A 26,309-nucleotide genomic window follows, 5' to 3' on the forward strand; every position below is an offset into this window, starting at 1 on the left:
TATATTAACACATGATGTTACTCCCATCGAGTTAATGGGATTCTTGCCATGAAGTTCAAGGGATGATGCCTCAGCCCGCAGTCCTACAGACAGTTTTCTGCGTTAGGCTTTACTTCCTTAAAATAGTGATAACTTTACTGAAAAGTAGGAGCCCCATTTTTACACTTTCTACAGCATGTTTATTTATGGCAATACGTACTATCAGAAATTTTTTTGTTTAGAACAAAAAAATCAGTAGCCAACCAGCAAGCCAGGGCTCTACACTTGCACCAGCTTCTCAAAATTGAATGCTTAACTTATTTCAGAATTACAGCAAGAAATAATCTTTGCATTTATGTATATTAAATACATTGCAAAATAATACCAATTAGTTTCTTTAATCATGTACTTCCTTTTTACCCATCAATCACACACATTTGAGGTATGCCAGGTGTCAGAAAATACTAATAATTACAGTTAATTAGACTTTTATTAGAAAAATGCTTGATATTATTGCAGGAGAGCCATGTCTTGCCAAGAGACACATGTAACTAATCCAAACCATAAAAATTAAGAAGTTAAAGGTATCAGTTTACCTTGGGTAAAAAACCCTGATGTTTCTTACAGATGTGAGCAACTTTATCCTCCTGAGGATAGGCAGCGGGGCCACCCAGCTAAATAAAGCTATACAGGTACATGCGTTGACAGGATCAGGACTCTAGAAGGACAATAATTGAGCCCAATTCTGATCTCACACAAGTTTTATACTTGGTTGCCTTTGCTACTCTGAATTGTACTTATAAATTAGCTTAATATTGAGCAAAATTTCCTGAAATGCATATAGCTTCTAAAAGATAATTTTTCCTAAAAGGAAAATCTGTTCTTAATGAAGAAAAATAGAAGTAAGGAAAAAAGCATTAAAAACTGAACCATCACTCTCCAGTATGTTGGCATGTTGTGTTTATTAGGGAGACATGACGGAGTCAGAAACAGTCGTTAATGGAAAAGTACACAAGAATACTCCTTCACCAGAGACACCGGACATACTGCTGATACGTCTGAGAACAAGAAATGAAATATGAGATTCCCACAGAAAAGAAAGTTTCTGCTGTGAACTATTAACTAGGATACTATTCACTTTCACATATAACATATTTTTCATTAGTATCAGGGACAAGAGAACTCACTGTGACAGACACAGGCAACAGAAAGTTTTGGAAGTGCACAGGGATAAAAGCTGCTCTAAGTAAGAAGACTGTTTATAAAAATGTCTTAAAGATATTTGCTCTTGCTGCTGTTTTCTCAATAATGCAAGGTTCTAGAAGAAATTAGATACATCATCCTCTAAAGAGAGGTTACTTTTTATGAAATTAAAGATGGTAATGCTGAATGAAACAGTGAACCTGCCTTCCCCCCTCCCTTTTTTTTTTCTTTCTGCTTGATGCCACAACATTCTGTGAAGGCTTACAGTAGAAAACATCTACATATTTTTCCCATCATGTGAACTGTGTTTGGTTTTTAATAAGCTCCCTGCACATACTTTTCTAATTCTTTTAAGGAAACCCCTTACAAATTGTTTTATTCTTAACTTGGTTCCAGCCTTAAGTTTTTATTAACAAAGTAGTATTTCTAGGGGGGGGGAACCAATCATGACATAAACAAAGTATATGTATTGAGTACACTTTGAAAGATCTATTTTCTCTTTGCAGATACTAATTTGGAAATGTTTTACTTGTTTTCAATTTAAAAAGTGTTAATCCACAAGCTGTGTACAGCTTATTGTTTTTAATAACTAAATTAGCATTGCAGACAGAGCTTGCACAGTACAGGAAAAACACTGATATTTAATGCCGAGAGGTCAAGAAGCAACAATTAATTTTTACACTGTAGTTCAAGTGGTAATAAGCATGATACTAAGTGAAAACCCACATAAAGAGAAAAGTATCTCCACAGTTTCCCAAGCAAAAACAGAAAGATATTCTTAAAGATTTAATACTGCTTAATATATATCAACTGTTGGGGGGACAGGGGGCAAATATTTTCATGATAACAGAGGAAGTTTGGGATGCAGCAAAATTCAAAAGCTAATCCAGTTAAGCAAACATTTTGTTCACATAATTTTTATTTTCTTTCAACTTCAGTACCAAACATGCATGTATGGCTGTCCCAATTCTCGAATAAGAACCTCCACTTCACTCCTTTGCTTAAGGCTCCTTGTTTTCAGAGAACCACTTACACTTTGAACTGCAGTTTACCTGAACAACTTTGAACAGCATTTCACCATCCATATAATAGATGTCCTACAGATACATAAAGTAGATTAGTTAAACACTTAACATGTTCCCCTCTTTCCTGTGATCAGTTCTTCCATTAAATGATCTCTACTTTCAGTTTCTCTGTAACCTACTAACTCTCCTTTTCTCAGTTCCTGGAACATTGTTTTCTGGCTGGGGGGGTGGGTTTTGTCTTGTTTTGTTTTCTTAAAAAAGCTAACAGTCATATTTAATGGAATGCATGTACACTTGAGAGTCCCCTAACAAGGACTGTATGTGTCGCTTCTCCCATTTGTACTCAGAAATAAAAGAATATTTAAATTTATTTTTAGTGACTTAATTCTCAGAGGTTAACAGAAAACCTGGACAAAAAACCCAACCCAAACCAAACCAAAAAACCTACAGAATTTCCAAGCAAGCCAGTTGCTTCTTCTTCTAGGAAAATCTTTTACACGTAGAAAATAATAACAAAGCTACTACATGCCTATTGCAACTTTCACAAGACATTTCTGGGCAGAAAAGTTTGTCTGAGAAGCAAGATGTATGGTTTTGGGCAACAGGCTTGACACGATGAGATTCCATTTCTAAATACCAACTAAAGCTTCATTTAGAACAAACAGAAGACAGACTTTATGGCTAAGGACTTAATGGCCCAGCTGTTGAGCAACCATAGCTAATTCAGCAGTGGCATCCCAGACCCGTAAAAAGACAGCTTTAGTGCTTCCTCTGTAACTAAAGGAGAAATTACTAAGATTCTGTTAGGTTTCATTGCTGGCTTTGTTTTGATTTCAAAATCTGTGCACAGCAGTGAATGTGACCAAAAAAAAAAAAAAAAAAGTACAACAAATTTAGTTTAAGAAATTTATATTCAGCAAACAGCTAGTAAAATGCAAAAATCAAATTAATTCCTGGAGTTCCTGGAGTCAACAGAATCTGGGAAGAGGAACAGAGGGTCAGGGGGTGGGGTGGGCTGGGACAGAAGAGAGGCTGGAGAAAGGAAAAAGCTCTACATTCAACTACATCATCCAACAATTTCCCTTGTAGAATCTCGGCTCCTGATTGCCCACCTGCATGTGCTATTTCACTCCTGTCAGCTCTTCTGGAGCAAAACAACTATTTCACTGGAAACTAAACCCGTCAGTAGCTCTGCAGTTAATTCATTTTAGGGATCACTCTGATGGCATTATGGATGAGAACTAGCTGGTTTCAACCGCCTCCACCACTTGATCACTTCAAGTTAACATAACCTTACTTCTCACGTACCTTCATGTCACACTTGAGAGAGGATGCTGTATCACCAAAACTATGACGGCCTGTAATCATACTGAAACGAATTCAGACATTTCAGGCAAAGGAACAGTATAAAAAAAATAATTGGATCTTAGGGCCAAAAGGCAACCCAGAGGAGACCTGGAACAAATGCTGTGAGAACACAAGCCATTTTGTATGATTTAATTTGGAAACCACTTTTCGAAGAGGACGTGTTTAACAGTAGACATAGCTCCTCTCCCCCTCTCTTCTCTGTGTTGACACATCCAAAAGGCTGAAGAACATGAACAAAGTAGGTCAAAGAAACCCAAATGACTTGGGGAGACTGCCAAATTTGTGAAAATCATCCTCCTTATGAACACTAGACTGTTCTGAAAGAAATATATAGCAAAAAAATATATTTTTCTACCACATCTCTCTGACAAGAAGACTCCAGGGTGAAAGAAAGCCAGGACATTTGACTTTCTAGAAACTCCAAAGGGGGCTGGAAGCAGAAATCACAGCTGTGCATTTCATAGTAGAAACACCTTCAGTATTCTTGACCATCTAGCTAGAAGGTCTTACTTTTACCTTAAAACTACCTGCTATATTTTTCTGTTACGATACTTTGGAAAGATATTTACCTTTTTTTTTTTTTTTTTTTAAATCCAATACTTCCTATGCAGTTGTATCTGTGATCTCATATCAGATCACACCGACCTTTCTTTAAAAAGGACAGAAAAATTATTTAATATATTAGGGGATAAAAAGGGAAAGAGGTAGACACTTTCCTGTTGAACTTCCATTGGCTTCAGAGAAAATGACAAGACTCGGAGATATCCTCATTCTCTGCTCTGGTTCAATTTGCTGAGAATAATTACATTCTCTTCCCTAGAGTAATTTTGGAGGCAAATGGAAGAAAGGTAAGTCTTCTTCAAAAAAGGAAACATTTAGAGTTTTGACGATATAAATGCCATTGAAAAAGTTTCCTATAATTTTTTCCCTTCTGCACAAAGCAAAACATTTTCAAGTTGAAAATGTAGGAATGTCAACATAGGTTACTCAAGCTGCAGGTCACCTACAACTTTTGGGACACACTACCTGAGCTAAACTCTACACCTAAGTCACAATATGCGCAACTTGGGCTTTTTAGAAACAGGGTAACATTTTTTTATGACAGCTTATTCACATTACCCCCTTAATTCATTGCCTTCTACTAATAAACTTGTGGCACATCTGCTCCTAAGTGGAGTAATATTAGAAAACAAAAACAAAAAAACCAACCAAACAAAAAACCACAGCCACACATACTTTACCACAAATATGCCAAGCATAAAGCAAATTTGGTTTCTAGATCTGTTATCAAGTAATATTTCACAAAGTAAAGAGATAAAAGTTTGTCCCAAGAAGAAAAAACAGAAGGAACAGATGCAGCTTGCAGTCTGGCACAGTGTACAGCACATGACAAAGTTTGGAAAGAAAAGCCTGTAGCTCCCTTTTTACCTCACCAAGACAAAATGTACAAATAGCTGTAACCCCCTCCCCATTTGGGGGCCCATAAAACAACTGTTAATGCATACAGTATTATAAAATGTTTAACAGTAAAATGGACCCATTTGGCTTTCCCTAGAAATCTGAATTTTTGGACTTGGTGCCCAATCATCTATGTAATTTCTCAGTACAGTCATATTAAGAGATGCTTCTCACCTTCTGAAATATCACTCTACTGTTCTGATTGAATAAATTTAATTCCCTCCCTCCCCACCCCCAACTAACATGAAACAGATGGAAAATACATTACACTAGAAGTTCTCAAAGAATTGCTTTCACCTTCAAATACCAATCACTGATTGCAGTGTGCTCCTTACATGCACACCATATCGACTGAACTCCACTGTGAGAAAAAAATCGAAGTTAGACCTATTGGGAGTCCAGTACAGCTACTGAGAACTGTATTGGGTTTTTGTGGTTGGTGGGTTTTGTGTTTTTTTTCCAGAACAGACGCAATACACAATGTTGGAAGAACTGAATATTTCTAAGTACCTTTCTGGCACCTTTGCTAGGTACTTTTCAAGACAACCCTTTAAAATGTACAGCTTCCACACCTAAGTCTAGTGCCACACACCAGCAGGCATAAGATCAACACTGAGGAGATAGCATCCTTGCACATAAGCAACAGAATCTGCAACTCAAAGTTCAGATGCTTATCTAGTTTTCTCATGTTTGTTTCACCCAGCTTTAAGTTTTTGCTTTACATGACAATTGTGAGATCTCTGGAATTTGGCTCTCTTGTGTATGTGTGTTATCACGACAGATCACTGAGGTGGCACAGACTCCTTGGCACACCTATAGCGAGAAGTAATCAGTGTACATCCAAAAAAAAAAAATTAATTCAGTTTGAAAGATTGAGCACTGAAGAAGGAACACATGGGAGCTCATTTTCCAGGTTATGTGTTTCATCGCTCACAATTGTTTTCTTCCTTATCATTCCAGCACTACTGGTTACTTACATTCATGCAACAAAAAAATCTTCTGGCAACACATCCAGTGCAGAGTTCTGTATAAATCAAAATTCAATTGTTTTAGTATCCGAATTCAATAAATTTCACACACAGGAGAGAAGCTGTATGCAAAAGGAACATTCTTCAATCACAGCCAGCCAATCAAGCTAGCGTCACACAAATGAAAATCCCCACTGAGCTACAGGCTGAAGATCTATTTGGAACTACAATGTGGCCATCTACTCCTACCTTTGCTACAACGCAGCCAGATAAGGTATTATTCTGTATCTTTAAAAGACCCTCCTATTGTGTTAAGTTAATTCAGCTGAGCTTTAGCAAGTGTGAGAGAGGAATCACAGACTTCTGCCCATCCTGACAGAGCACAATGCTTTCTGCCACGAGCAGTCCCAAAGAAGTCACGCAGCATGCCAGGTACAAAGTATTTGCAGAAGTGAGCCCTCAGACAGGGCTATAAAAGCTCTGGGTTAAGGAAGCACATGCCAACTTGCTTCTGCTTGATCTGTTACACAGCTTGACAGTAACAGATAGCCGGTTGCATTAGTGTCAATGTTCAGATAAGTTTCTCTCAATATCTGTCACAAAAAACAGACGCGGTATCAGCGTGCCAGCTGTATTATCGGTCACTACATAGTTGATCATACTTAATAACAGCCTCGAGCACAGACACGGCTAACAAGTATCACAGACGGCAATTACTATTGTGCGCCACAGTCACCCAGATCGCTCCGACTCGGAGCTGCCAACGGCGCGCATTCGGCGAGCGCCTGCCTCCCACCTTTTCCCTCTCAACTACATTAACTTGCCTCAATATGGAGCCAGAGTTTGTTTTGAAACTCTTAACAGGATCACTGAAAGAAAAGAGGAAAAATACCATAAATGATCCTCTGGACTGTTTCCAGAGTCGCGTATTCTCTTAGCGACTGCTTTGAAAGCAAGCCAAAAATGGGAAGTGTTCTTGCAAATGAGCACGCTACTATACTCAAGTACAAGTTATCATTTAATTCTTTTGTCAACATCAGTGCGGTTAGAAATTAAGGAGCCTGTTTAATAAACAGGTTACTTGAATTCCAGTTACCAAACACCAATTTCTTCTCTATCCATCTCCCCCATGCTCACTCAGCTCCTGCCCCCCACACATTTCCCAACATACACTGCTTTCTTTTTTGGATACTTTCTCTCCTTTATTGAAAGTCAAATAAAATTAGTATATTAATTACATCAACCATGACTAGGTCTGTAATCAAGAGCAAGTTAGCTAAGAAAAGGAAAAAAAAGTCAGTCACTCCAAAAAGGCATTTGAAAACCTCAAAACAGGCTTCTACAGGACACAGCACTTAATATTTTTAACAGAGCTTTGATACAGTCTACTGAATGGTTTCATGGGGGCAGTTTTTCACATTACAATTACTCCTAATGAGATCACCCTCCACAGTGTATAAGCCCTCATCCCTTCCCAACAGAACAATGAAAGATTTGTGCAAGGCTACAAAGGCCTCAGATCAACTCCACTCACTTCACCTTGTACCGAATTTCCTCGTAAAAACTTGCCAAGAACACAAGTGTGTTTTTTTCTGAGGACAAATGACTAATAAGGAGACTCATTTACTTTGTTTTAGGGTGTCCCTAATCCTCTACAGATTTTGAAGTCCTCACACAGACACGTCAGATTCAGTGACTGATGCCAGCTTTGGTTTTGAGATTCTGTAGGTTTCTCCTCTTCACAGATTTGTGGGCTTTTTTTCCAGTTTTTGACTTACAACATTTCTCACCAACAAATGTCTGCCTATCTTACAACAAAAATATGGTGATATGTAACTCCTTGTGTTATCTTACGATAAAGATGACAGACCTTGTGTTAAATGTACATGAAAATACATGTCTTCAAACAAACTGCCTATTCTCTTGATTTTACTGTAAGGAAAGAATGAAATATCCTTTCTCACGCTAAGCAGAAATACCTTACACATGTAGCCCCAGTGAAAGCAATGCTAAGGGTAGGTATCATTCTAAGAACATGGATAACTGAATCAGTCTGAATTAGAAAGTACAACTTAGTAGTCTCTGATTTGCTAGTATTTTAAACTAATCACCATGATCCCACTGCAAGCCAAAAGTTTAGAGTTAGCTTTATGCAAAAAGATACTGTAGAAAGGAAAACATACTTTCTTCTGAAAACTTGATATTCTGTTTGAAAGATCTATCTTGTGTTTGAAATTTTATACACTTGACACAAAAGTCTAACTCAGTTTTTGTGTGTGTATTCTTCCCATTACTAACCACACCTCATTCTAAGTTCACCTCCTGTTTTAGTTTCCTTATAATTCTGTCACAGATCATGTGAAAGAACAAACTGGTTAACTACTTATATCCAAGACTATTGATACAATGTTCTGTGATAGGTATGATTTGCTCTGCATTACCAAGAGGTACAAGGAACATCACCTTAACTGGTTTAAAATCTTAGTCCTGACTCTATATTTATACTTTATACAACTTTTAACTTTTCTTGTTTAAATTTAAAAACACAGTATGCAACCGCTGATGTCCATATCCAGAAGGGCTGACTGCTTTAGATTAGTCAGCTTGAAGTTTACAGATTGGAGATCCGAAAACTTTGAAAGCAGATTGATGATGTATTTCTCTTGGGGGAAAAAAAAAAAAAAAACAAAAGCTGGTACAACCTGACCTATAGCATACATATTACAGCAAGCTGTATGTTTACTTACGTTCACACGTGTCTCCTTTTTGCTGGTATCCTGCTTTGCAGATACATTTTCCAATAGGCACTAACCATTCTCCCTCCGCGCTACAGTGCATTTTCGGCGAGTTCTCTGCCTCCTCCTCCGCACTGCTGACACAAGTTCCTCGTACTTCAACTAAAGAGGAAAACTCTGAGCCAGTCACTGTGTCAGGAAAAATAGCTAAGTTCTCAATGATGGACCAGCACTTCTTGTAGTAGACTTTGACAGAGACCAAAGCAATGCAGGCCCCTACATCCTGAAATGCAAGATAGAATCCTTTTTTGGACAAAGGTCCAATTTCTCTCACCTCTGTGTTAAGTTTCATTTTTCTCTCCCCAAGATCACCCTGGGTAAAACTTTCATCTGCTGCAATAGTGTCTATTTTTACATATTGGTTTTCTCGGATATTCCTGCCAGTGTCGTAGTCTGTTTCATAATAATACAAGTTAAAAGTTTCTTTACAAGTCCCCAGAACTCCAGGAAGACTGTTACAATCCCTCAGAGTGAATTTCAGTTCTACAAAAATCCTTTGTGCATTGCTTTTTGCAATCCAGTTAGTCCGAAGCCAGTTGTTTTGGTTTGATTCCATCACCTGGCATACCTGGTATGTTCGTATAGGAGTGTAGTTTTCATCCAGTCCACTAATTTCTTCCCACTAAAACAATAACAAACAGTTAGTAATACAAAACAAGTATGCCACCAGATGTAACTACTGTGTATTTTAAAAGGCTTCACACAACTCAAGTCCCCCTCCTTTTTAACAGTATGGTTCCATAAAAAGTAGGTTATTGTTAAAATACTCTTAAGAGCGCAAATGAAGAAAATACACATTAACGCAGCTGCAGGCTCTCTCTTCCTCCATGTCTTTCCCACATATAAAGAACTTCAAAAAATCATTGTCTCATCATGGGCACAGTTGTAAAGAGGAAGCTCCAGAGAAGGCTGTTCAGCATACCAAATTCTGATTATGCACTAGGCTCTCCCACTTTTTGTTAAGGTCATGACAGTCTTGGATAAGCAGAGACCAGAAGGAGGGAGGCAGCTCTGCTTCCAGAGAAACCTAAAATCAGTGAAGTCTTAGAAACTGAAATTGCCTAATGTTACAGTACATAAAACCTGTGTACATAAAACTTCCAGTGGAACTCTCAGTTGTACTGAAAGCATGGGACCGGGCCCCGAAACTTGTGAGTCAGACGATTTTCACTGCTACATGATGGAAGTGGCACAGAGACAGAGGGCAAGAGAAAAAGGACAGAATTAAAAATCTGAAAGCAAGAAAACATTTTGGTTGTCCCCTTTTTGTTCAGTCCACCTTCTGTTCTACTTACAGACCAAAGAAGGTAAGCAGGAGCTCCTCACCTCACATTTGGTTCAGTGGCCCCATCCATGTTAAAAGGAGCAAACTTCATTTAGTTGGGAGTTCAAATGAACCATGAGATTACATACGTAATTAAGAACAACCCACATGACTGAAAGTTCACTGGTTCAAAGCCTGTTTTTTGTTGTTGTTCCCTCTTTAGGATACCAACTATGTAACAAACCCGTAAGGCTCCAACAGCCCCGTAGTCTTTAACAGCCTTTGGTGGCGTGGGAAATTGCACCTCCGGCAATGGCAAACCTTCCACTGAAATCAGCCAGGCAGATCCGCCCAGGTGTAACCAAAACAATATCTGCCTCTCACCTTTTTTCACATTTCTTGTAACATTTAATTCACTGCAGAAACCACAGCTGTAATAAATTAGGTGGGGGAGGGGGTTGAGCTATCCTCACCCAATGACATAGGGAACCACAACTTCTCCGTATGGCGCTTCGCCCTCTGGCCCGGTGTCAATAATGCACTTAAGATCACGCTTAAGATCAATGACAGTACTTATGAGCTTAATGGTAAGCATGTGCTTAAGTGCTTTGTGGGACTAGCACACCCGGCACCTCTGCAGGATGGAGCTCCCACAGACATTCCTTACACCGGTAACCAAGCGTGGAAGGCATTGGTTTCCCAGACCAGCAGCCATGCAGTATACAGTACTTTGCAAGCCTATTTGACAGCAGATGAGATCATTTTAATGTTGGTGCACTGCTCCAAGAAAAAGCAGATGTGGCTGAACTGATGCTGGAAGTTATCACCACAAAATATATCACGGCTGCAGATGCTAAAATGCACAGAAGCTGCAAATATCAAAGTGCATTTCAAAGACCTACAGTTAATACAGACGTGGTATGTATGGTATTATATATGCATATGGTATTAAATGATTGAAATATATTATTAAATGCTCATGGAGTTAACTGAACTGATTGCATATGGAACTGTATTAATGTCAGAACAGAAGGTAGTCTATATTCATAATAGATTTATTAGATTTGAATAAGATCTTTTCCCCCTCTATAAGAACTAGTACAAACAAGGAAAAGAAAAAAACAGGGCCCTGGACTGAGGCTTTTGGCTCTGCCACATTGAAAAAGAAAAAAAAAAAAAAAAGAAAACACAATTAAAAAAATCCACAAGGATGACAAAAAAGGCATGAAGCCTAAAATTTTACTGATTTTTATATTCTCCATTTCACATCAGGTAGTGTTGGTTTGGGGTTTTTTGAGTTGGTTCGGTGGTTTTGTTTGTTTTATTTTTTATCTTGCGTAAGCAGTCCTCCCTCAAAACACCAAGCCAGATTCTGCAATGAGATATTCCAGTTAGACAACGTATCGTATCTTTGGAGTGAAAGTAACTCTAATGCACCACACAACAGAATCTGACTCCTCGGGTTTTGATGTGGACTGCTCTGTCAAAACAAATCCCCACCGCCCCCTCCCCCCCAAAAAAAACCAAACAGAAAGAAAAACAAAAACAAACAAAATACATTTAACAAAATCAAACCATTTTTCATACTACAACACAAATGAGCCTTCTTGGAGTCAAAAGCCCACTACGTGAGACTAGCTAGTATCAGAGGGATTCATATGCTGTAGTCCAGGAAAACAATACAAAACACTAAATTCAGATAAGAAGTCCTACTTTACGTTATCCCTAGCATTAAACACTGAAGTCTGTCTTTCCATATTTTCCCAAAGCCATGGAGTATGGTTTTCCTAAAAAATTAAGGAAATATGACATGATTCAATTGTGTAATCACAGAACTATTATTTCACGTAGTCCACTGGAGGTGTACCTGCTTCTCTGTGGGGAAGAAAATACATCAGTATTTCAGGATGTTTTCACCTATGCCATCTGAGGTCATGTTTCATTAAAGTCTCTTTAAAGTGATCAATTCCGTGATAGCTTTTACAGCAAGAAAATTCAACTTTTCTTTGTCCTGCTGCAACATATGGTGATATACATACAATTCCACTTCAATGCACCCTGTTCTATTGGTTTCAATATATGGTGGTTTAACTTCTTAGTTATCTTAACATTGTTTGAGATCATTGTTAGATGTAACATTTGCAGCTGAATGAGGCATTTAACGAGTGTCTGGCTGATATATTCCGTAGTGTGATGATGCTGTAATTTCTCTCAAGAAGAAGATTTTCTGTGTTTACTCCCATGAAGTCTTTATTGCATAGTAGAAAATTCAGTAATGAAAACTAGAAAAACATTTTTTTTTCAAAATTACATTATTAAAATTGTACTTTTATGTTAATTTATAGGCAACTATTTCTGAACATTTTCACACATACGAATCTAGCCATTAGTTTTGATTCACTTTTAAATCCTCATTGAAATTAGCTTCTACCTCTGAAAGTTGGCTTTTACTATTTGTTGAATTTGACTCTAGTTTCATCTTTCAGTATACTGACATGTGTAACATGTTGACACGTCCTTCATTATCTACAGGTTAGCCTAATATAATTGCCACCAAGCTAATCTTTCAAACACCTCTGGTAAAGGCTTCAATCAGTGCAAAACGCTAATGCCGAGGTTATTAGCCATCATACGCGTCGAGCTTGCATTACATTCTTTCTGAAGTCCTCAGATTCGTTTCCAGTTTATGCTTGTATTGATTTTACGATCTTGCTTTTAAAGAAAGACACTTTCAGATTTTCATTCTTCTTATTTAAAGGATTTGTTACACTTTTATACCCCCACTCACATTTCACGGTCTTCTGGCTCCAGATTTCTTAATGTGCTAAAGATTAAGGGCCTGATCCCCCAAGTCCTTGCTCATGCAAGAAGTCGCAATGGATTCAGCAAGACTGCTTCCATGAGTAAGAACTGTCCATTTATGATTTGTCAGACTAAGTTAAGGTAGGACTGAGCTAAGGTAGGACAATATACCCATTATATCTTTCTGAAAATGTTCTTCCTCAAGGCTTGAGGACGAAGGGGGTTTACACCACTTTTAATTCAGACTGAAAGCAGCATTTCTCAATGTTACGTATATAATAAATAAGACAATAACACCAATGTTTCGAAACTTCTCAATTTTTATAATGATGTGCTTTACAATGGTACATTTCATGGAGTACCATGGGATTAATTTGTAAGCAAGCTAGAGGTGGCCTTAACCACATAATTCATGCCTAGTTCCAGATATCAAGCTCCTCAAGACTTGGGGATGTTTCAAGTTTGGAATGTCATTTCAAACACATCTGCAGTATAAATGTTTTTATTTTAGAGCACTTCAATCTGTTCCATTCAATTACAAAGAAAACATCGTAAACAAATTTATGATCACCCATTATACAGAAAATGAAAAACATATTTTTAGAAAGTTTCCACACAGAAGTAAATCTGCTGTTGCTAAAGGAAGAAGGAAAAAGTGATTTAAAATGCCATGTTATAAATATACAGAGCTTTCTGGTACAGCACAAAGGATTACACCACAAAACATAAACCTACCGAGAACATTTAGGTGAGTTTCTAAACAGACTCTTCCTTTTAATTAGCTTGTACATTTGTACACTGTAACCTGAGGTACTCTTCTTTCCATTCTAAAAATGAAAAAGCTGTAAACACTTCGTACGATTACTGAGAGGAATATGAGGGGGAGCTAGTTTAAAGCAAGTCTTTCAATTGCTTTGGTATAGTAACTACTCATCTTTAGGAACTTAATTTTTGCCTGGAGTACTTACCCCATTGGGAGGAGAGGAAATCCATTCCAACTCTGTCTGTTGTGCTTTAGAGTCCAGCAATATTACTAAAAAAGAAAAAAAAAAAAAATTTCAACTGTTTGTTAAATATGGTAAGTGGAAACATAAAACCAAAGAACAAAGTCTGAATAAAAAGAAGTTATAAAAATAATACAATTTTTGTACAAATTAATATTTTTTCTTCATATTATTAAAAAAATTATCTGCAACCACAACTATGCATTTACTCGTAAACAGATGATTAAATGATTATGTACCATCCGCATATAAGCAGATATACATTAATCTCAACAATTTCATTGCTTAAATCAAAGTGTATTGTTTTTCTTAGTGTTCTACAGTGTTACTAATCAGTCATTAAGATGCATGCTCCCTTCATCTCTTTTGTCCTAAGAAGGACATTTCCCATATGCTGGTTATTACAATGACTTTAAAACAAACAAATACACACCAACATTTCAACAGTTTTCCAAACTGATTTAGACAGGACTAGTCTATACCCTACCGGGAGTTGCACTGCAAAAGCAATGCTCTTTTTGAGTTTGAAAAAAAAATAATGTCCCTTCAGTGACAAAGCAGTAATTCGATAAACAAATGACAACCAGGAATACAGAAAATAAAGACTCTGCAATTACCTCACACTTTGCATACACAAAATACTACATACACAAAATCAGACTAATTCGCTTTACGGTAATGGCTTACTAAAATCTTCATGTCATTATACCCCAGTGACACTTCTATGCAAAAAGACATCAGTTCTAGTAGCACTGCAATTATTTTCAGCTAAATGTAACCCCGTCTCCAAAAGTGGTTAATCACCACCTAATAAAACAACTCTTACATGTTTTACAGTACATATTGGAGGTTATATTACTGATGTTCTGGTACCTCCAAACATACATTTCTATATGTGTCTTATATTTCAGTTATAGCTGTAAGCTTCTTTCTTAGCATATTATTCTAAGTTTCTGTAAGACTTTCAAACGGTACATACGTTAACCTGAGATGTCCAAAAAAAAATCCAAAGTGAAGTAATTTACTGCAATACCTTCTTTCAAACTGCCAAAGCTGTAGAGTGATCAACCATATATCTAGGTTTGGTACACTTTGAAGATTCCTTCTTCAAAGCAGCTGCACATTTAACTTCATACTTGTATTTGATTAAATAAAAAGTAACATTTCTGATTTAAATCTCTTCAGTATATTTTTAGCTATAAAGCTATTTGTAACTTTCTGCGCAGCATTTAAGTACTGATATTTCAATGCATGATTTCAGGCTGTAACTTGAAGCAACTTTTTTTGTCAGGTCTTTTGGAAACAGTTATAATTCTGGCTTCGGCCCTTTCTCCTATTAGAATATAACACAAAATTTCAGTGAATTACTAGAAAGACGAAGTGACTAGAAAAGTTATTTAAGGGTTCATACAGTAATATCTGGAACGTTAGCCGAACACAAAACGGTAGCTTCCAGGCCTGTATTTGAGTAATAAAGTGGAACTACTCATTGAGGAAGTTTGATAGTCTCTCCCTAGAAAGATTATGTGCTTATTTTGTTAAGCGTGGATTTCAAGGGGCTTTACTTTGTAACACTTTCTATAGAAAAGCAGGTGGTGTATGGGGCGGTTTGTTAAACGAGAACATTTATAATGGTCCTGGAAAAAGAGGTACCACGAGAAACTTAACCATTTCAGCACCGGCACCAGGTCCCGCGGCTGCAATTCATTACGCTCCTTCCTTGGCAGCGATTCTCCGTCCCGTAGCAACACCCCAGGAAGAAAAAGACACCAAGCGAACAAACCAGCCCCAGACCCTGCGCTGCCAACCCCCCCCGCGAGGACAACGCGCCGTTCCCGCGCGGCGCCCAAACTCCCCGGGGAAGCGCCCCCGCCCGGCTCCGCGGCTGCTGCGCGGCGCCCACCGCGGGGCTGCGCAGCGCCGGGACCCGAGGCGGGAGGACGGCGCCCAGCTCCGCGCACCCCGCCGGCAGCCGCGCAGCCTCCCCGCGCCCCGAGGACAGCCAGCCGCCGGCCCTCCGCGGGGGCGCAGCGGGCCGCGCTTCAGCGCGCGGCGGGGGGCACAGAGAGCGAAAAGGAGGCGGAAAACCGGCGGGCGAAGGGGCTCCGCGGGGAAGGAAGGAAGGGGCTCCGCAGTTCCGCGCCCAGCCCGGGCGCTGGGCAGCGGGGCTCGGCGGCCGAGCGGCGGCGGAGTACCGGTACCGCGGTCGCCCCCCGCCACGTCCCCACACGCCCCCCCCCCATCCCAGCCCGGCAGCCGCCCGTTTTGGGGGGGGGGGGGGGGGGGGGGGGGGAGCGCCCAGGACGGAGCCCCGAGGTCTCGCAGCCCCGGGGCGGAGGGACAGGACCTGCCCCCCCCGGGGGTCCCGGCCGCCTCGCTGGCAGAGGGCTCCGCAGGTAACGCGGTTGCCCCCCTCCCCTCGCTTGGAGAGCCAGGCGGACCCTGCCCCACTGCTCTCCAGCATCTCACGGCGGCTTTTATTTAGGTTCCGAAAGGAAACTCTGAAAACTTTTCAGCCTCTCACCCCCCATCTCTCTTCCGTACCCAGCGGGGAGCGGGGGGAAACCACGCGGGGCTGCTGCCGCCAACGGCCCTTCGGCGGGGCCGGGGGTGAAGCTGCAAAGTTACTTGGTGGGTTTTTTTGGTTGTTTTTTTTTTTTTTTTTTTTTTTTTCCCCCTTGGCTCTTTCTTCCGCGGGAGTTTTCTGCGCTTGCAGCAGGTAGCCGCTATGAATCCCTGTCTGCCGCTCGCCCCCTCCTGACCCTCCTTTGGCTAGGCTGATTTTCCCCAAACATACACACATTACCCACACACGCTTATATGTACAGATGCATATATATATATATACACATCCATACGCGTATTACACACAGAAACTCGGGGCAGGGGACCGCCGGGAGGCACCGGCGCAGCCCCGATCGCGGCGCAATCCGCAGGGCAGAGCGGGGCAGGCAGCCCGCACCCCCCTCCCTGCCCCCCCTGCCCGGCCCTTTTCCCCACGGCCACGCGTTAGTACTCCCCGCGTGGGGGTCTCCGTGCTTTACAGCCCCGCCACCTAAACTTTCCAAAGCAGCAGCTAAGGGAAGGTTCTCTCCTCTTTCCCTCTCTAACCTCGCCATCGCCGCCTTCTCTTAAGGGCAGAGGACATTTTAATTGAGGGATTTTATTTTTTTTACGCTCCAGTTACAAGCTCGAAACGGTATTTCACCGCATGCCAACGGTTTGATGAAAAATATTGACGTGTCCAGCTGAGGGGGAAAACCCGCAAACGCATACCTATGCGGAGACACCGAAAAAGCCCCTGACTCCCCTTCCCTGTCCCGTCCCCCCCCCCCGCCCGAAGATGGAGACGGACCTTCGCCTTTGGCTGTCAAACGCGAGATGGGCGCTCCTTTAAATCATTTCGGATTTTCTCAGCGTGAGAAAAGAGATTCCCAGACGGACTTTGTGAATTGATTTTACACACCTCCATCAGTCCCTGATAGAAAACCGCCCGTTTTCTCTCCTCGCGCGGGGGAAACAAATGTCCGGGGCTCGCCTCACACAGATACCGGTGTCGGATCGATGGGAAGCGGGATGCCCCGTTGTGATACGCAGACGGTGCGAAACATCCACCCCTAAACCTCTCTCTCCAGCGATGCCGGGGGAGAGCACCTAACGTTGCTGCAGGCACACGACGCCGGGCTGGACGTACCCTCTATGTGCGTGGCCGGGAGGTGCAAAACTGCACCCCGAGGCTCCTTCCCACGGGCTGTGCCCGGCCCCGCGGGGCACGGAGCGCTGCAAGGCCCCCGGTGGGTAGCGGCGGGGAGCTGCCCCGCGGCCCCTGCCCCGCCGCGCCCCCCCACGGACCGTCCCGAGCCCCGAAACTCGGCCCTCGGCCCCTGCAGCCCCCTGCCCGCGGAGCGGCGAGGGAAGCCGCCCTCCCTGCACCTCGCCGGGAGGCTGAAGGATGCCAGCGGAGAGCGAGGCTCTCCCGCACGGATCCCCGGGCCGGGGGCTGCCTCCCCAGCCCCACGCCTTTCCATCACGTGCAAATGCCTCGCCAACCTCATTCCTGCGAGCAAAGGCAGTTGTCCCGGTCTCTCGCACGTACACACGCACTCCCCCGGTGAATGCCTTGCTCTTTCCTGCCTCCCACCTCAACTAAAGAAAAAATGTCTTTTTTTTTTTTTTTTTTCCTTAAGAGGGGGCTGACAAGCAGCTCGCAGCGGCAGGCAGGTCCTCCGCTAAGCCACCCCACAGACTTCGCGTGCAAAAGCAATAAATAAGCCCAAAGTTTTGTTTTCCGCATCACCTTACCTTCTTTCGCAGCCTGTGCTTCCCCCGTGTGTGCAAAGCGGAACAGCCAGACGGAGCACAAAATAATCCAAGAAGGGAGCCTACTTTGGAAAACCATGGTGCAGGAGCGGGGTGATTTTATATTTCTAGCTATATATTTCTAGACACTGCCGCTGCCGCCGCTTGGTGGGTGCTAGAGGACGGTGGAGAATTTGCTCTGCTAGTCTCTGGCTCGGCGCTCCCTCCCTCCCGGCTGCCTTTCTTCTTCCTCTTCTTCTTCTCCTCCTCCTCCGCCTCCTTCTTCTCCTCCGCCTCCTCCTCCGCCTCCTCCTCCGCGCCGCTGCCCGGCTCCCGCACCGGGCCGGCCGCCCGCCAGCCCCGACTGCAGCCCGGCCGCCCGCGCCGCGCTCCGATAATATCAATTAGGGCGAGGGGGCGGGACCGCAGCGGCAGGGCGGCCCGTCCCTCAACCTGACTGACGGCCGCCGTCGGCCAAACAGCAGCGACTCTCGGCGCCCGGCGGGCCGAGCCGGCCCCTGAGTCGTCGCGGCCGGGGGGCGGGGTCGGCGGTGCCGCCCAATGAGCGTGCGGCGGTGTCGGGTTGCCGGCGGTGCCGGGGTGCCGTGGGCTGTGCGCGGGGCGACGGCGGCGGGACGGAGGGGCCGAGCGGGGCGACGGGCTCGGGACGGCTGCCCCGCGCGTCCGGCGGGCGGCCGGACGGCTTCTCCTCCGAGCCAGCGGAGCGGAGCGGTCGGCCCCCGGGGCTCCGGAGCTCTCCCCGTGCCGCGGCTGCCGGCGTCGGGAGCGAGGGGCGTCCCGGCCGGGGACCGAGCCGCGCGTCCCGGCGCGGAGCCCGCCCGCGACCGGACCGGAGCGGGCCGGGCCGGGCCGGGCCGAGCCGAGAGCGCACCTGGGCTGCTGCCAGCGAAGGGGAAACTTCGGCAGGAGCTGCGGGACGGTGGCCCGAGAGAGCCCTCAGCCAAAAGTCAAGTTCCTCGGGGCTGACATCACCCGGGCTCCCTTCCCTTTGTGTTACCGGGGTCTTCCGTCCCGCGCCTCCCGTTTCCCCCAGCGCGAAGAACAGGTTAATGACAACACAGATCTTACTGGCGGGGGGGGGAGGCGGTTGCTTCCCCCCCTCCCCGTCGGGTGTAACCTGAGGCGAGGTAATCCGCTAACAATGAGGCAATTTAAATAGGAAGGGGAGGAAGAAAAAAAAAAAAAAAAGCCAAACCCGAGGGAGAGAGGAACTTGCCAAATCTCTTTTGTCAGCGCTCAGCCTGCGGGCCGGGAGGGCTTTTCCCGCTATGCCCCCAGCCCTCCGTTTTCCCTTCCCCAAACCCAGCCTCGCATCCTTCCGCGAGTGAAACACCGGAGCGGCGCAAAAAAAACCCTTACCGTTCCCTCCGGCAGGCTGCCGAGCGGGGGCTGCTGCGACGGGCGCGGGGGCTCCGGCGGCTCGGTGGGAGCGCTCCCCTCCGCTCCCCTCCGGGCCGGGGCCGGGGCAGGGGCCGCGCAGCCCCCGCGGCGGGGGGCGGTGGTCCCGCTCCGCGCTCCGCGCTCCCCCCGCCCTGCCCCGCGGAGCCCCCCCCGCCCCCCGGCCCGGTCCCTGCCTCTCACTCTGCCCCGCGCACCTTCCCGGGGCTGCTGCTCCGTCCAGCTCCGGTGAAAGCGCATCGCCGCGTCCTTTCGGAGGGCTAGAAATGCGGTGGGAGCGGAATAAGTGAGGATCGTCTTGGAAGCGGGCGAAGACGGCGAAGCGCAGGGGGGTGTCATTGCAGTTCGGTGGCAAGATTCTGCGAGGATCTGAAACGATCCTCGCGCAAACGGGGCGCCGATACAGAAAATGTTGTGCCATAAACGGAAATTTAAACGGGGGGGAGGGGGGCGTGGGGGACCTTTCGGTACATAAGGCAAAATTAGAATTAATGATGAGAATGTGCTCAGCACTGTCGGGTAAACAGCCACCATACTCCGGGCTTTGAGAGCACTTTCCCTCTGGTCTCCTCCTGACTTCTGAGAACGGTGTGGAGGTAGCCTCAAAAATGCACTGTATTCCTTTCACTTGCTGAATAATTAATACTCACGGCATAGAGTATGACGGCATTTGCGTTTTATTCAGAACGCTCTTCTGATACTCTGGATACCTTGGTGAGTGTAGGCAAAGTAAGCGCTCTTGATTCTCTCGTCCTCTCTCATCTGTCATTCCCATCTTCGTACGTGCGTACGCAGAAAGGGGAGCTGTACAGAACAGTGAGTTTGCTTATCTTCTTTTAAAAGACTATTTTGTTTTAAATACTTACATGAAGGTATTTTGCAACTTCCTTGCAAATTTTCATAAAGCGAGGTTTCGTGTGGCATACATTCTGACAGTGATTAAAGCAGATGTAGGAAGTCCTTAACATAGTTAGTCCTCTGCGATTTCCTAGCATAAAGTGCAGGTATTTCACTACAACATCATTAACCCAAAAGAACAATTTTTAACCTACAGAATGTGTTTTAAGAAAACAGTGATTTGTATTGAGACTTTGAATTACTATGTTCATAAAAATGCAGAAACTTACTAAATGAACAAATTGACAGAAAGGCTCAAATGGTAATGAGATATATCCATGTCCTGCATATAGTATTAGGCCAGACACTTGTTTTCATCATCACCTGCATTTATACAGGCTGCATCGTGCTATATTTTACTGTCTAATACTGTATGTGTATAATACGTGTATAGGGTCTGTACACACCCAAGGATACTTAAAATTATGTAACTGTATTAACCACACAAAGGATATAGGTGCACATGACTGAGTGTATAAATAAATTAGAGATTTTAAAAAATAAAAGGGTGTATATTTCTCTTCCTGATCAACTCATTTTAAATGCCCTGTCTTCCTGATGATCGTAAATGTAGCTAAAGATGACATATTATATGTACTGCTTCCTTAAAACAGTTGTGGAGGTATTCACAGTTACACCAAAACAATCCATATACGTTGAGAGGGTATATTATAGTATGGGTTTTTTAATTGTGCTTCTTACACATTAGATCTTTGTGAAGTTGATTCAGAATTTGAAATACTTTTTAGTGAATTTTATTTTTTTTCTTTTCCTCTGCTACTTTGTAGTGGTTTATAACACTTCATGATATTCTGTAGGATGCAGTCTGTATTGCATCTCATCCAGCTGAGCGTTGGATCTTCTTCGAACAAAAACAGAAAAGAGAAATATTACAACTGAACCAAAACACTCAAGCTGCATGGAATACAACTCTCAGATTTGGTATCAAAATCTCTGAGCGAAGAAGAAAAAAAAAAAAGAGAAAAAAAAAGCAACTGGGAACTTCATTCAACTCAATGTATTACAATTCAGACACCATCAAAGTAAATGGTTAACTGCAACAGAACAATGTTATCAAAGATACTAACATTGCTTTGTTTTGTTTTGTTTTATTCTGTTTTGTCCTTTTTTCTTACTCAAAATCTGTAGGCCAGATTCTGCCTTTTATTTAAACTTGTCCGTAGTTAGAATGGCTTTCTTGATATTACCTAGCTTCCCTGTACTGATACTAGCTTGATACTAGCCGAGCTTCTCTATACGGAATTGCAATAGTCTAAGCAGACTTTGGAGAAATATTTAAAGAATTTTCTCCTTAAAATTGGCTAAGTCTATCTTCACCACATAACTCAAACTGAAATTGTGATACAAGGATTTGGGATGAATTCTAAGGCTATACAAGCATACGTAAGGAAATAGCATGGTTTGAAAGTAGTTATAAAATTCTGTTTTCTCAAATTCCCTTTTTGCAGGATTCAAATATTCTTTCTTGGCTACTCCGTGCAGGGCTGAAGCAAAATTCCAATAGCTACAAAAAGAGGTTGAAGGTTAGCCTCAGACATAGTCAATGAAAATGATACTGAGTCTTGGTTCTGTCCATACAAGAATGATCCTTAAAACTGGTTTTGACCAAAAATGTTTGAACTGTGTTTTACAGTAGTAAAAGTAGAAATTAGGCTTAAGTAATAGCAGAAGCTATTTTAAACCCTGAATTTGATCATTTGTGGTCATAATCTAAGCAATCCTTTACCTGTAAACAAGATTTTCTATGAAATATGCAGTACACATTTTTGTACAATTTTTGTTGCATTTTTGTAGAATCTTTAATATAAAAATGCAGTGAGTTCATGACATTTGACTTTTAAGTAATAGGTGTATAAGAAATCATTATATGAGACTTTGCATTTAGTCTTCTAGATGTAATGGCACCTACATTCCTAATCTGGACCAGAGATAAATTTTCCATACAGTGTCAATTTCAGATCTTCTGGTGGATTTATAAGTCAGAGTAGCTCTATTATAGTAAAGAAGGTAATGCATTCAATGAATATTACTGGTTCATAAAGAAATCATAGAGAATTGGGACTGGCTTGTTTGAAAAGCATGCTCATATAAAAAGTCCTTCCTATAGTTGAAATTTCAGTTTGTTTTTGTTTGGTGTTTTTTTTCTAAACTATTTTAGTTAGCACAAATCAAAAATAGTGCTATAAAGCTTCACATTTAAAAGTCTTCACGTACATCAGAATGGTAATAACAATTCACTGACAAATTTTCTCTCGGGGGATTTAATGTTATAGGCTGTGCTAAATAGATACTTAGATTCTGTTTTCCAGATCTATGCATTTTCAATACACTTGAAAAACACTGTCCACAAATAGAGGTAAGGTGGTGCATCATCTTGCCATTTAACAGAAATTAAATATGTTCTATAGAAGGATACAAATTAAATTCACGTTAAATATATAGGTGAACATGAAATGCCTCTGTCTTTCCCAAGGAACGGTAGCAGAGTTGTATGGGGTCCAAAAATATGCTGCATCTGGGTCCTGTAAGACTGCTTCCCCTGACAAATCTGAATTTGAAAACTGTTTCACTGAGGAACAAGAGCCTTTGGAGAATATACTGCCTCTGTGTTGATCACTCCACGGAGTCTGTTAGTATACCTCATTGTGCTGTGGACCTTCCTCAGGGAAGCCCGAGCAGGGCAAGCCAGTGCCATCATCCTGCAATAGCATCTGGATATATTCTGAAAGGAGATAATTCCCATTGCTCACCTATGAATTAAAGGAATGCCTTTGTGCCCAGGTGCAACAAGAAGTAACCGCACACATAAGCACATTGTTGACTTCAATACTTTATAAGATTCAAAGTTTCTATTTTCCTAGGACATTTGTCATACTAAAAATTGCGCACAGAAGAGCCTGATCATAAGGGTGGCTAATTCTTATTTTAGTTAATTAGCTGCAAGTAGTAGATAAACTCTAGCAATATGCTCCAGTGAGGTTAGTATCTTCCTGTTCTTCCTCAGCACAAGTGACATCTGATCACTTCCATCTGTGACAGTCCGGGATTCTTCTTTCAGCCCAGCTGAGGTGAAAAATCAGACCCAGTAGATTTCCTGTTTCCATATATTACCTCCTCTTACAGTCAATCTCAATCTCTCAATTTCCTTATGGTTCTGTGAAAGACCATGGAAGCATCTCTCCTCTCAGTCTCCTTTCTGTGGTAGGAGGGGGAAGGGTGAAAGAACAGATGCAATAACCCTTATTTAGTCCTGAAAGATAAACCACAGATTGCAATGGCAGGAGTTCCAGTGCTTTCACCTCTAGATCCAGGAAGCGTAGTGATGTGGAGCATCACTGCTGACAGGAAAGCTGCCAAAGTGTAGGGGAGAAGGTGTTCCTTGAAGTAGAATAATTTAAGAATTGCATCCCTCAGGAGTATAACCCTCTGCAGATTTCCCTCTTTGCCATCTTTCACATATTCTCATACTCTGTCAAGTTTCCATGCACACATACTGCCACTTCAATCCTGGTCTGTAGATTTACCTCCCCCCAAAACTGATCTCTTGCTATCCACTGCAAGTAAACCAGATTTCTGACAAATAATACACATACTAATTTGTGGAAGTTTGTTTTCTCCTAAGATAGTTGATGCTTAGCAGATATGCTAAATCACCAGACCTTACATACTTTATTTTATCTCCTTCAAATGCAGAAGTTCATGTGATAGTGAGTTTCACAGGTGAGTAATGCTTTATTCAGAACGCATTTACTTTTGGCTTGAATTTGCCAACTGTAGTTTCAGGATGTGATTTCTTTAGTATTTACTGTAGTGTGACAAAGGTTAATAGAAGTACCTAACAAACTGTCTTTATACAGTCAACTCTGGTTTATCTAGAGTAATAAACTTGTAATACAAATGCAGGGATGATGCAAATCCTCTGTAAAATTAAGCTACATGACTGTATAATGAAGAAAAAAGGTTTTGCTACATTCGACCCTAAAGGGCAAGCTAACACCTGCCTAGATCAGTAAATGCAGACTGAGAAATAAACCACAATATTACAACACTGCCTCCGAACCCCTTCTGTCCTTCATGCAACCAGATTAGCTATCTCTGTCCCCATAATAATGTGCACCACGAAATGGATAATTTCACCCCAGTCACCACTGAGTAGGTTCTTTTCTTTTAAGTATTATTATTATTATTATTATTATTTCATGTACATTTACCAAGTAATTTCTTAGTTGCCTCCTGCCTAAAGCCTCTGTTCAGACAACGTTTTCCTCTTGTAAGCGGTTCCATTGATTTAGGTGAGAGTTAGGTGCTACTCAAGCTGAATGAGAGTGACACTCTTAGGTAAACACTAAGTATCTTTAAAGCTCCTTCAGATGGAAAACACTTCATTTCAAGAAATCTTTTATTTGTCCTTTTGTACATGTTTTTCTTGAGGAGGTGATTTGAAATGTAAGCAGTAAGCAGAGTTAACTGATGCAGTGGGAGGTGCTTTTTTGTACATCAATTTTTTTTTTAAGACCATAACTTTGATTTTTTTTCCAATTTTTTGTTGGTGTGGGTTTGGGGTTTTTTTTCTGTTTGGGGTTGTTTTGTTTGTTATGGTTTGTGGTTGGGGTTTTTTTTCCCAATGATGGCACAATAAGCAGTTGTCACTCAGCTGTAGTGTTGCCAGTGCTGTCTAGGTTTTTTTCTTAAGTGGTTGCAATAAATTTAAAGCCCATCAATGTGATTGAATAGTTCTTTTTTTTTCTTCTCTTCTTCTTTCTAGTGAATAACATGGCAGCTGTCTGCAGTAATTCATCTGTCATTGCGTTGCCCAGTTGCTTAGAGGTAGGGTTTCTAATCCACTGCATAACCTTTCTTAATCCTGGCTAACCTGAAAAATCTTTTGCCACATCACTGTTTATGACTTCTACAATAGATAATAAATATATTAAACTGTGCTACTCATAGTGCACATATTGGAGCATCCTATAATTTGCTTGGGTTTATGATGAAATCAACCATTTATTTGTTAATGCACTTTGTTTTCCTTCTCATAGCCAGACTGTAATTCTTGACAGATGTCTACCTCACACTCTGTAATTATTTAGGTCTTAACAGTCATCTTTGGGGAGACTCAACAGACTATCTTGTATCATTTTATTTCAAATTTTATTTTTTCCCTTTTTAATAGTGCGATCCAAAACATTAAAATAAAAGGCAACTGTTATAAATGAATTAACAGCATCCTATATTTCCCTTTGCTTTTTAATTTTGTTTTTTATCCCATTTTCAAATAAACCAAATAACCAAATAACATTACATAAAAGGAAAAGAATTAGTATAGCTCGCAGACTGAACCTTAAAAACAAAGAATTCAGATTTATGCTGTCTGTGAGGTAGCATGAGTTTGTGTTTTCTTCATGTATTTTATTAGTACAGAAACTACCAGGCAAATTTCTATAACTGCTTTATTACAGTAGTAAGCCCCACAGTAAGAAATCAACTTACCTAATTGAACTTCCAGTGTTAAGAAAAAAACCAGAAAAGCTAGTCTTCCAGACCAGGGCATCTGCCAAGGACATTTCAGCAGAAATCAGCTTCCTGAATTCTAGGAGAAAAAACTCCACACTACTTTTTCCTCCTTCAGTGTTGACATGCATCTTCCTCATCATCCCATATGGGTAGTGGGAGTTTGTTTTTCCCCAAAATGGGCACAGAGTTCTCAATGAATGTTGCTACATCAAAAAAAAACAAACCAAAAAACCCAAAACCAACAACACCCCCCCCCAACAAAACCGTAGCGTGCCTCTTACAATTTACAGTCA

General features: G+C 42.0%; 1 protein-coding gene across 7 annotated transcripts in view; it reads right to left on the minus strand.

The window, feature by feature from the left end:
* Positions 1 to 18,483, minus strand: part of EPHA7 (EPH receptor A7) — a 165,690-nt gene extending 147,207 nt beyond the window's left edge. For 2 of the 7 annotated variants that reach the window (XM_069804887.1, XM_069804890.1), the window contains exons 1-3: positions 18,169 to 18,477; positions 13,831 to 13,895; positions 8,749 to 9,418 (exon numbers count right to left, since the gene is read on the minus strand). In XM_069804887.1, the coding sequence (XP_069660988.1) occupies positions 8,749 to 9,418; positions 13,831 to 13,895; positions 18,169 to 18,265 (832 nt within the window). In that variant the 5' untranslated portion in view covers positions 18,266 to 18,477. Of the gene's footprint in view, positions 1 to 2,462; positions 6,871 to 8,748; positions 9,419 to 13,830; positions 13,896 to 18,168 lie in introns of those variants that run through there. The other 5 variants (XM_069804891.1, XM_069804886.1, XM_069804889.1 and 2 more) reach the window with 5 other exon arrangements.
* Positions 18,484 to 26,309: the final 7,826 nt, after the last annotated feature.

The sequence above is a fragment of the Haliaeetus albicilla genome, chromosome 17 (assembly GCF_947461875.1).
Source record: "Haliaeetus albicilla chromosome 17, bHalAlb1.1, whole genome shotgun sequence".
Taxonomy (NCBI): domain Eukaryota; kingdom Metazoa; phylum Chordata; class Aves; order Accipitriformes; family Accipitridae; genus Haliaeetus; species Haliaeetus albicilla.